Below are 11812 nucleotides of genomic sequence, written 5' to 3' on the forward strand. Positions count from 1 at the left end.
GCTAGTCGACATGCGCGAACCACTTCCTACAAAACAAAACACAACAGAATAGATACACATATATTCAGATAAAATAGAAGAACTCAAGCTTGAAAAAATGTACATGATGATACTACCCTGCGACCACACTGACTGAATCTCACAGAAACAAACGTTTGTTCAAGTGTGTTAAGCCGAACAATTTGACATAAGCACTTCCTGTTTGTCCGGGTTTGGGCACGACAACAAGCAATTCAGAGCAATTCAGAACATTCACAAAAACTATTCGCAACTTTACAACAGTAAGAAGCTCAGTAGAGAGTGAATACTTATTGATTGACTCCACTCTGAGCTCGTCACCTTGTCGTGGTGGTGGAGCTTGCGTGTCTCACAGACCCCAAGAGCTATACCGGTGGGAACCTGGTCCCTGGTGGGTTCAACCGTTCCAGATTGGTTGAGGGATAGAGACCTGACAAAGGAGAGCCCCCTGGTCCTCCAGGTTGGGGGTTGGGCGTTAGGCCAATCACCTGACCCCGTAAAAATTATGTGATTACAGAAACATGACGAGAACGTACCCACTCTGGCGCTAGGAGTTCGGTGAAGGTAAACTTATTGATTGAGTGAGGTCTGCCTTCAGCGGAAAATATTTTGCTCTCAGTCATTTTTCAGTAATTAGTACTTTCGTGGGGGAACCTCCCATATAAAAAGGTCAGGGAGGGCTAGTTGGAAAATTTGAATTAAACTCCTACGGGACACCAATCTGGGTGTGACTCAAGTTTTATTTGACCCCTGAAAGATACCACATTAAAACGCACATGAGAGTGCTGTTTTATTATTTAATCGAATGTAACCCTAACAGATACGTTGAAGGCTACAAATGGTGGCATTTCGTCTTGAACAACCTGAGACTAAAATCCGCGACTTACACCCCTAGGCGTCCCGACCATTTCACATGAGAGACCCCCCGAGGGGGACGGAGGGGGATGTTTTGCTCGGATCGTCCACTTCATGACCTGGGGTCAGAGATTTTCCCGTGCGGCCCTCCCATTCAGATAAAAACCCTTGCAACATGAGGCATACAGTACCTCGGGATTATCACCATTAACATGGAGCACAGGACAACCAATCATTTTACCAACATCACTGCTGTACATTGACGACCTGCAAAACAAATGATAAAGGCAACTTTAAAACGCTCATCAATTAGAAGATTGCTAGCAAGAACAATAATGGTCAAAATTTATTGTTCATTACATTCACGAAGGTAAGAGACCAGTACAAATTCCTCACTTCTCCATCCATTTTAGTTTAAACAAAGGAAATGATACCGTCCTATGTCAGTGTTTAGAAATCTGTTCTTGATTAACACGGATTTTCATGATATCATTTCTCCGTTTTCTCCTCATATGTAGTTTTAGCTTTGATTGAGAAGATATATCAAACACTAAAGACAGTGTTTGAACACATTTCCAAAACGCCTAAAAATTCCTCAAAAATACCCCACTGTGCATCGTATCTTCAATTCTCCTTTCGGTGTTTGAAAATGCGTTCTCAAACTCATTAATAATCCATCAGGTTTTTTAATAGGCAAAGGTTTTACGATTTTATTTCACCGTTTTCTCCTTAGCTTTAGTTTTGATTGAGAGGGTATATCAAACACTCAAGGCCGTGTTTGATCACATTTCAAATGTCGAAGTTCGTCAAAAATACTCCACTGCGCATCCTATTTTCAACTCTCTTTTCGGTGTTTGGAAATGTGGTCAAACACAGCCTTTCGTGTTTGATATATTACATAAATCACGGTCTCGATATTTGATATTAAATAGCTATATCATTATTAATAATAAGTACCTTCCTCTCTCTCCAGGCGTCGTAAAACCAAGCTGATTATTAACGATCAAATGGATAGTGCCACCAACACTGAAGTGAGGTAAGTTTGCCAGACAAAGGGTCTCTGCTACAACTCCCTGTGTGACAAATACCCCAACAAGTTATACTACAATGAGAAATATAATTCAACTAGAAAATTATGTAATCGTTTGTAATCATAATCTTCCTTTTACTTGATGTGCACTGCATGTACACATTTACTTGTGTAAATGAAAGCAACAACATTCCTCAAGCATTGGGGCTGTTGATTTTCAGACTTCAATCTTTATGCCTGTAGTTGAAATTCTCTTTTGGCCGATTCAAAACGTAATTCTAAATTAACGCCTAAGTTAAAACAATCTACCCATGGGAGGCGGGAGGGGGGATGTGGTACCTTTGGTCAGTGCGCTGGACTCTGTATCAAGTGTTCCAGGTTCAAGCCCTGGCTGGTGTCACTGTGTTGTGTTCTTGGGAGAGGCACATTTGAAACTCTCTCAGTGTCTCTCTCCACTACTGGCTTACTTAAAATTCTCAATTTATTGTTCACTGCTGCTTTCGTACCTGAGCAGAGACTGAGGCATCGCCATGCACCATAACACTCAATACCTTTGGGAAGAAAACAAGTGCAAGCTGTGTTAGTTAATGCTGATCCTTTCCATGTCGGATGTCTACTGTAGATCCCTAATGGATATTGGAGCAAGCAAGAGTCACTTGTAAATCAAATACAAACTTCTGTTGCCGTAAATGGCTGAGAAGGGTCCACTGGTTTTTAACAGAAGAAATCAAATTTATCTGTGGCTAAACAGCTTCCCAAAATAAATTAATACACTTTCACTCTTGACCCCAGACCCTTTGCTTTCTTGCCAGGGAGCTGTTGGTAATTTGCAAGAGGAGGGCTCTGGCATGGAGAATGACAATGTATGTAGAACAAACTGTCACCTTGTCACCCATTTGGCAGTCTGGGAGATCACTATAGCAACCATCTTTCAATGTTAATTGCCGACCTCTCGCCTTCCCAGTAGTTACAGGATCAACAGCATCTAAGTGTGACGGGTTTGGTAACATTGACACATGAAGAGGCCACTTGCGACCATAATCTAGATCGGCGGAATTGACTACAATAAGAAGAGAGATGGAAATTAAATGAAGCCAACAACATTATTATTACCAGCATTATTAATGATAAATAGCTATTATAACTAAAGGAATGTGCTACATAATACTTTTTTATGTTTATATAATTTATTACAGCGGAATCTGGATTTTTCGAACCTCCAAGGGAAATGAGAATTGGTTCAAAAAATCCGTTAGTTTGAGAAATCAGAGGTAAAATTACAGTGTTTGACTGAGGAGGGGAAACCACTTTTGGTTCAAGCTATTGAGAGGTTTGGAAAACTGAGGGTTTGAGAAATCGGGATTCCACTGTAATGTCAAATGCTACAAGCTTAAAACATTAAGGGATAGTGCAGACTTTTTTTCCTTTCCAGCCAAAAATAAAACTCTTAAAAATAACTTTCAAGATGATTTAATCGTAGAGCTTGACAAGGAAAAACCTTACATTGCAGACCTATGGTACTAAGAAATGGAATGATTCTACATGTATAACATCAGCTTACACAAGTGAGACAGGACATCTCCAATGCCTTGGGCACCTGGTGGAAGCTCAGAGTTTCCTTTCATCTAATGAAAAATTAACAACAACAATATTGAACAGAATAATGTATGTACTGTAGAGCTGAGCCTGTGAAGCAGAGTTAATGAAAAGCACTCATTGCAAATAGAGCTGCACTAAGTTTTTACTTTGCTTGATACTATAAGTACTATAGAATGATGTAACATTGAAGAACAGAAGCCAGGGAAAGACTGAAAAGGGCTGTTTAACAGTTTTATAAGCCTTTGCTCACATTGCAGTGTTAGGTGTAGATGATTCCTAGCTGCTGAGTGTTGACTTGAGTACTTAGTACTTAGTTCTTAGTGAATATGTGCTTAGTACAGTACAAATTAAAGTAACCCAATCCAGTAAAAACCAGCTCAGCTCATGTCAGTCTTTGTATTTCTTCTCCTTCCTTTTCCTTTTGTGGGGTCTGTTACCAGCTCTTATAGACTTGAATTAGAAAATTCTACAGAGCCAGCACCAGTGGATTAAGTCAGGATTATCACAGGTAAGGGTGCAAGAGAACTTTACAATAATGATGCTGTTTGAAATTTAAAAAAAGAATTGTTGATTGACCACACTGTGGATAGAATCTGAGGTAGATACAAAGTTGTACATATCAGATGTTGGAGTTGAATGTATTTATGCACACAATTGTAAGCTGATTTAGAGATCAGACCCACTATGGCTATATAACATTCATGTGGCACATGTATTTTTCTGTATTAAGCTAGTAAATACTAAATATACACTAAACATTACATCCAAATTTAAGAGTGCAAACCTTGGAAAACATTTGAGCAACAGGATATTTGAGGAGACCAGTCAAAAGGTTGAGACGTCCTCGGTGTGGCATGCCTAAAACCAACTCTTGGATTTCACCTGAGAGGTTGAAAGGAGAAGGATCAAAAAAGAATCTTTGATCAGAGATTTCAAGGAATTAACTGTATGTAACAGGTCACTGTCTGCCTGAGGGGCTGATATAAACACATGGGGCAGAGGTCTACATGTAGATGAGACGCTGGCAATCAGGGAGCAGGGGGTCGGGGTGACAGTTTAGGAAGCTGGAAACAAGGGGAGCACATGTAGGGAAAGGGTTTATCTAAGAAGTTGGGAACAGGGGGTAGGGAAGGTGGACAGTCTGTTTCGGAGGGTGAAAACAAGGGGAGTAGAGGGGAGGGGGTGGTCTGTTAACAAGATTGGAAACAGGGGGGGCAGTTCTGTCAGGACTGCAGACTGTAATTAGTAATTTGCTTTACAATTTAAACACTCATATTACAGCTTGACGCAAGTAAAGGTAAATTAGATAACTTGACATTCAAATACATGTAGTAAGTGTTTCACTTGCATATGCCAGCTCCTGCAAAGCACAACTAAAGGTTTTTTAGAAACTAATAACTTTGAGTTATGCACTGAAAACTCACAATATGAGGATTGAAGAAAGAGTTCATCAAAAAATGCCATCATGCTTTCTGCCCCTTCAGCACCATATCGTTTGACTGTTGGGAATTTCTTGGCAACAAAGTTGTCAAATGCCTGTTCACAATATGAAGTGTGCGTAAAATTGGTAAAAGTTTTTACAGTTCAGTACAAGTAAATGGTTAGCACGTTCAACTCGGGTCTGAGCAGTCTGGATTTGAGCCCTAGCTGAGGGACATTGTGTTGTTCTTGGGCAAGACACTTTTAATTATTACACAAAGCCTCTCTGAAGGTGTACAAAATAGGTACCGGCAAATTTAATGCTGGGGGTAACCCTGCCATGGACTAGCATTCTATTCAGGGGGAATAAAAATGCTTGTCCATGTTCGTGTAGGAGTATTTCGTAGCTTCATGCTACGGAAGCTGGGATAGGCCCAAGCCTGATGAGCCACTTGGCTCATATGCAGACTTACTTTACATTGTTTTCCAGACAATTCGCCCCGTCATGATTTTCTCCCAGATCGAAACCCAGGCATACTGCAGCTGTATAAATTATATTAAAATGTATTTCCTCGTGCTTTATATTAGTTAGAGCAAACTGTACACTGGTACTGTCATCTAGGTACAGTGTAGTGTTAATATTACAGAACTTTACAGTGTACTGTACCTGTGATTTTAATAACAGCTCAGCCAAGTGTGTCTGTCTGTCCGCTTCTAGTGTCCACTGGACACTTTCTTCAATCAATCCTGCAAACCAAAGCCTTTCTGACTCATCCTGGAGGTGAAATAATATTAAAAACGTAATGTCAGTTAAGATTCAAGCCAAATTATTCTAAAGTCAAATTAAAAATGATTGTTGATTTAAATCACAAATTGATGGATTTTGTCCAATACATGATTCATTGCTTCAATTTTACATTTATCTAATGAAAGGCTAGTAATGGTACGACATGCAGAAGATGAAATTCTTACATTTCATTCCACCAACAAGAAGTCATTAATAAACTACGGTCAAACCTCTCGTGAGCGACCACCTAGGCTTGACATTTGTCACTTATGAGAGCTTAGACCATATTGGGTCAAATTTTTGCCTCATATTGGGTCAAATTTTGCCTCATGTGAAAAGTAAATATAATGTCAGAATGAGATATTTTGCTGTGAAATATAAGTCATAGAAATACAGGTTACATTGTACATTAGATACAAGTTGGCACTGAACCTTGTTTTAAGTATTGATCACTTGAAAGAGTGTTGATTGACCTACTGTAATTTCCTTGCATGAAGTGTTTTTTGTATGATATGCCATTAAAACTGACATTAGACCATGCCCAGTGAGTATTTTTAGTGACCATGTATTAAGCGGCCACCTGTATTAAGCAGCCAGTTTCTCAAGTCCCGAGGAAGGCCATTATATACAGGTTTGATTGTAGTCACACCTCCAACACAAACACCCAAAGTTTACATAATTTACAGCAAGCTGATAATATTTCTGTTTTAAAATAATACCAGATAGTACAATCTCAGATTGCTTTCATACCACAATGTGCTGAATCTCTGCTGATAACTGCTCACAGTACGCTTTTTCTAAATGTTTGAGAATTTCTGTAAGAGTAGCTTCTTCCTGTCCATTACACTGTAACAAACCTACATAGGCGGAAAGAATAGACTAATTAAGTCTTACTTAGTGATAATTATTTGATTTATCAAAAGCAAGCTGTGTTAAAAGCTAATAATACACTTGACTGCATGTATTCTACATGAAAACACATTGAGGAACACAGGCGGCCCAAGCTCACAATGCGAGGAGTTTTTTTTATTTTATTTTTTAATCTTTATGCGAACGTTCAGCACGCGAAACGTGACACGGTTACCGCCGACATCTACTATTACATAACAAGCGAGTTTGGTTACGCGAAACGTGACCTTCGCCTTGCAGTATGTGGTGGTGTTGTGTTACAACGGTTTGAATTTATAAAGGTTTGTATGGGGAAAAACGGTAATCGACATTATAGCTGAAATTTTGATATTTTTGCAATAAAAATAACTCACCTCAATGCCTTGTTGTCTTTTCTATTGTCATCTCGCTTCTCAGCTCGATCCGAAGCCTTTTAAGCGAGTTATCGCTTTTTGGTTTTCCTCTACTAAGAAAGAGTAAAGGCTACACACTCGATTCTGGACTGATCCCCGCTCGAAGCAAAAAAAAAACACCGAAATCCCGCCAGCCGCCCCAATTCCTCCGCAGAATCATAGTACAGGTTTAAGCGCTCCCTTGCAGTTAAATTCCAAGCCAAATTTATCTCCACAGCGCATGATACAAAGCTCTGAATCGAAGAAAGCTGACCATCTGGAATCAGTGATCATGGTGCCGGCACCATTTGTGGACACATTCGAAACCCGAGCGGAATGCCGGGCTAACAAATTGACCCTGACCAGGGGAAGGGAGCGCACAGTTCTCGACAAGCCAGGTACTTTGCTCCACGGTCCCCTGTCTTGCCGCTGTAAGGCTACCCTCGCAGTGTTCGAAGTTCGATAACAACCTAACCAAAAAGTACTTTTGGATCAGCTGATATGCTTATATATAATCACAGTTAGTAACTATGATATAATGAACTTTGAAACACCTTGTACGCGAATTACAAAATGCAATTTAAAAATTTTCACAGCGAATATTACTCACCACGTTTCCCATTGAAAATTCGAAGACATCCATCAAAGCAAATCTAGTTAAAACTTTGACAGACAATCCAACGATTAGATTGACATTGCCGGTGCGAACGAAGTACTTTTTTTCAAAATTTGTAAACACGTCTAGTCGTTGCTTTGATTGGCTTGTCACAACAATGCTCCGTCGGCAGCCTGAACAAAAATCTTCCCAAGGGACCGTGAAGCAAAGCACCTGGCTTGTCAAGAACTGTGCGCTCCCTTCCCCTGGTCAGGGTCAATTTGTTAGCCCGGCATTCCGCTCGGGTTTCGAATGTGTCCACAAATGGTGCCGGCACCATGATCACTGATTCCAGATGGTCAGCTTTCTTCGATTCAGAGCTTTGTATCGTGCACTGTGAAGATGAATTTGGCTTGGAATTTAACTGCAAGGGAGCGCTTAAACCTGTACTATGATTCTGCGGAGGAATTGGGGCGGCTGGCGGGATTTCAGTGTTTTTTTTTTTTCGCTTCGAGCGGGGGTCAGTCCACAATTGAGTGTGTAGCCTTTACTCTTTCTTAGTAGAGGAAAACCAAAAAGCGATAACTCGCTTAAAAGGCTTCGGATCGAGCTGAGAAGCGAGATGACAATAGAAAAGACAACAAGGCATTGAGGTGAGTCATCTTTATTGCAAAAATACCAAAATTTCAGCTATAATGTCGATTACCGTTTTTCCCCATACAAACCTTTATAAATTCAAACCGTTGTAACACAACACCACCACATACTGCAAGGCGAAGGTCACGTTTCGCGTAACCAATCTCGCTCATTATGTAATAGTAGATGTCGGCGGTAACCGTGTCACGTTTCGCATGCTGAACGTTCGCATAAAGATTAAAAAATAAAAATAAAAAAAACTCCTCGCATTGTGAGCTTGGGCCGCCTGTGTGAGGAAGTGTAAGCACAGCTATCATGATCATATTATAAAAATAAGCAATAATTATTTTAATCTTACATGTGACTGTTTTGATTTAATAAAGGGAGTCATTTATTATTAAATGAATACCGGTAGTCTAATTTAAGTGTCTATTAAACACAGAACTGAAAGACAGGTAAACCACTACACGTTACCCGATAACTTGAAATTCTTCTTAATGTCAACATCATCCAAACCAAATCTCTCTAAAGAAAGTTCTTGTGAATCTCTGAGTCATGAAAATGAATTAGAGTAAAATGTTTATAATTCCATTTACAAGTAACTTACAAATTCAGCTTTCGCCAGAACTAAATCACCATGAAAGATAGTAAATCCAGACAATTCCAAAACAATTTTGGGACAGCAAAATAATTGAATATTTAGACCAAGCTACATGTATAGTCATTAATAACAACATGCAAGGAGTAATTCCCACACATCAATTGAAAATAAAGTACTTTCTCCTAATTTATAAAAGCTGACATGTATAGAAAAGAGACAGGACAATTCAATAATTTAGGACACTACAGGTTAATAAACAACCTTGCAAGTAGGACTGAAGTTGCACAAAAAATTTCCTAGTGGAACAAGAAGTGCCACCTTAATCTTAATGACAAGTGAAGTACAATGATCTGGGAAATTAGAAGCTCACCTTGTTGATAAATTATTTAGTGGATTTACGTCAGCACTCTTGTGTCCATGTTCTCTGTAAGCTGTCACCAGTCTAAGAATATCAGCATTCTTGATTCTGTTTTGCAATACCTCTTCACCACCTATAAATTTACCAGTACCATCAAGTGAACAACCTACACTTATCAATATCCAATACTAGGGTATAAAAAGAGGATGAAGTTTGATGAGTTACAATTATAGTAACAATAGGAATTGCTTTTTTAGTTCTTAGTTACAAGTAGTACATGTACTCAACTCTGGTTTCCATGGTGTGAAGCAACTGGAAAATTGTTATTATTATTAGTTTAATTTAAAATCTTTAGTCATAATAAGTTTGCTAATAGCTGACCTTTCAGAGTTACTTGTGGAGATGGTCTGTAGCCAAAACATCCACTGTTTGCATGATAAAGTTTCACCATATTACCACTTCTCTTAAGAAGAAATTGACGTAAATTGTTCAAGGATGTTGCAGCAGTTAGCCTCCACATGTTGGCAGCAGTTTCAACAGACCGCACAAGCTCCTCTTTATGGTTTATATCACAATCATTTCATACGGTGAAAAAGGGATCGCACTCAGGTTACATGTAAAAGATAAAACTTGAGTGGCCTTTGGTACTTTCAGTTGTGCCACAATCTGTAAGGAAAAAAAATTCAGTCTGACATGAGGATAATTTATAAATTGAAGCTTATATCATATTTCATTCACTGCTAAATTAAAACTTAAAGACAGGTTAACAAGCAAGGAGCAGAGAGCATGCATATTAAACGCAATTCAGCAGGTCTCTCTTTAAATAGATTTTTTGTTTGTTTGTTTGTGTGTTTGTTTGTTTGTTTGTTTTTGTTTAGGGAGGTAAATTGATCACCTGTAGTATTCCAACAGGGTTTTAGCCAAGAGAGATCACAAATGGAAAACGCTTCCACTACAGGCTAGACTAATATGTCACTCCAAAGCATTGTGCCAATTCAGTGGCTTGAAAAGATTCTCCAACAAAGACTGGCTTTGCTTGCAAAGATTTCCAAAGTTTACTACGAAAGAAACCTTAAAATGCCTACAGTCATCAATAGGACTCTTTAGAGACATATATGCAGACTAAATACACTACAGGTAATGTGTCACATTCTCACCCATGTTTGGGTACCGCATGTGGTCTCTCCATATGTTTTTTTGTTTTTATTGGACATGAATTTCGCTGGTTGCTCATTTCCTAGAGATCAGCAAGGCGCAACTTATTGGGGGGTGTTTTTTGTTTTGGGAATCTGGAAGCTCTCGTAAGGTCTCGCATGAATGGCTTGAGACCCTTTGAGAGGACAATAGAACAAACAACAGAAATAATGCCCCCTCCCCCCCTCCCAGCCCAAAAACAATAACAGCTGCTACAATGACAACAAATAGAATTATAAGCTTATGAGAGCTGCTACGATACCATTCGTTTTCACAGCTCTTCCAAGCAGACATTTTTTTTTTCATTATTATTATTATTATTATTATTATTATTAATTATTAATTTACAAACATAATATACAGAGGAAAAACTAAACAAAATAAAAAGGGGAAAATAGCATTGCAGCTTAATACTTACTTACAGTACAATATGATAGTTAAGACTACTTACTTCATTTAGTTTACATAACTAAACAATACAGTTTCGAAAATGTCCAGTTTTTTTGTTGTTTTTTTTTGTTTTAAAGTTTCAAACAAAAGGCAGCTCTACTAATGCTGCACTTGCTACATATGTACAGTATGGTAAGCATTACATTACTGACCAAAAAAAAAACATGGCCACTATTTACATCGTTTACTTAGTTAACAAAACAAAGAAAACACATCATCAATGCATGTTAAATAATATGTTGAAAGGATTTTGGAAAGCAGTAATAGACTTGTTTTTAAATGCTATTTCTTTCTGTATATTTAATTTTTCTTTCAGAAGTATGAAAAAACTGTCGAAAGAGAGCTTTTCGTCGTGTAGGCTGCTACAGTATAAAGACCAACTTCCGACTTCCGTCCCCACCCCCCTCCCCGCCCACTTTTTCTAAGCCAACATGGCGGCGAATCTACTCGATCGCGAGATAATACCGATAACTCACGAGCACACGGAAAACGACTGCACTGAAGGCTAGGGCAGCACAAATTTAGAATTGAAAGATCCTTATTTAGTTAAACAAAGGCTATGATATGGCACTTTCTATGCCGATTTTAGAGACATTAACATTAAGTTAATCACGTGTGAAAATACAGGAAAATATGTCGCAACAAGCTTAAATTAAAGTTTACCAAAATACGAGTTCCTGAACATGTTTCCCTTGGATAATTTTTTCTAAAAAAATAAATTAAGGTGCTAAAATGCGTTTTACATTGAAAAACCATGGAATCAATAAGTACAAAGTAATAAAAATCTACTTACACTGTGTGGATGTTTAAGCTGGCCTTTGAGTTCCCGCTTATTGTACTTCAGGGGCACAATAGGTAGTCATGTACAACGTACCATTAAAAATGCGACAACCGCTGACCGCCTTACTCGTCCCAGGTTACCTTCATACACCGTTAAAAATTCCCGTTAAGAGGAACAGGAACAGGAGGATCTGGGGACGATAATACTCT

General features: G+C 38.7%; 1 protein-coding gene across 2 annotated transcripts in view; it reads right to left on the reverse strand.

Annotated features, from left to right (window-relative positions):
- LOC145485109 (2-oxoadipate dehydrogenase complex component E1-like) overlaps positions 1-11680 on the reverse strand; it is a 20386-nt gene extending 8706 nt beyond the window's left edge. Inside the window, exons 1-15 of one of the 2 annotated variants that reach the window (XM_081463786.1) lie at positions 11616-11645; positions 10336-10415; positions 9560-9844; positions 9191-9311; positions 8694-8767; positions 6459-6565; positions 5589-5696; positions 4927-5038; positions 4287-4384; positions 3465-3528; positions 2788-2963; positions 2410-2454; positions 1831-1946; positions 1065-1140; positions 1-26 (exon numbers count right to left, since the gene is read on the reverse strand). The exon at positions 1-26 is cut by the window's left edge and continues 63 nt beyond it. In XM_081463786.1, the coding sequence (XP_081319912.1) occupies positions 1-26; positions 1065-1140; positions 1831-1946; positions 2410-2454; positions 2788-2963; positions 3465-3528; positions 4287-4384; positions 4927-5038; positions 5589-5696; positions 6459-6565; positions 8694-8767; positions 9191-9311; positions 9560-9698 (1262 nt within the window). In that variant the 5' untranslated portion in view covers positions 9699-9844; positions 10336-10415; positions 11616-11645. Of the gene's footprint in view, positions 27-1064; positions 1141-1830; positions 1947-2409; positions 2455-2787; positions 2964-3464; positions 3529-4286; positions 4385-4926; positions 5039-5588; positions 5697-6458; positions 6566-8693; positions 8768-9190; positions 9312-9559; positions 9845-10335; positions 10416-11615 lie in introns of both variants that reach the window. The other variant, XM_081463785.1, reaches the window with a different exon arrangement.
- Between the last annotated feature and the right edge of the window lie 132 nt (positions 11681-11812).

This window comes from Orbicella franksi, chromosome 4 (assembly GCF_964199315.1).
Source record: "Orbicella franksi chromosome 4, jaOrbFran1.1, whole genome shotgun sequence".
NCBI classification, from domain to species: domain Eukaryota; kingdom Metazoa; phylum Cnidaria; class Anthozoa; order Scleractinia; family Merulinidae; genus Orbicella; species Orbicella franksi.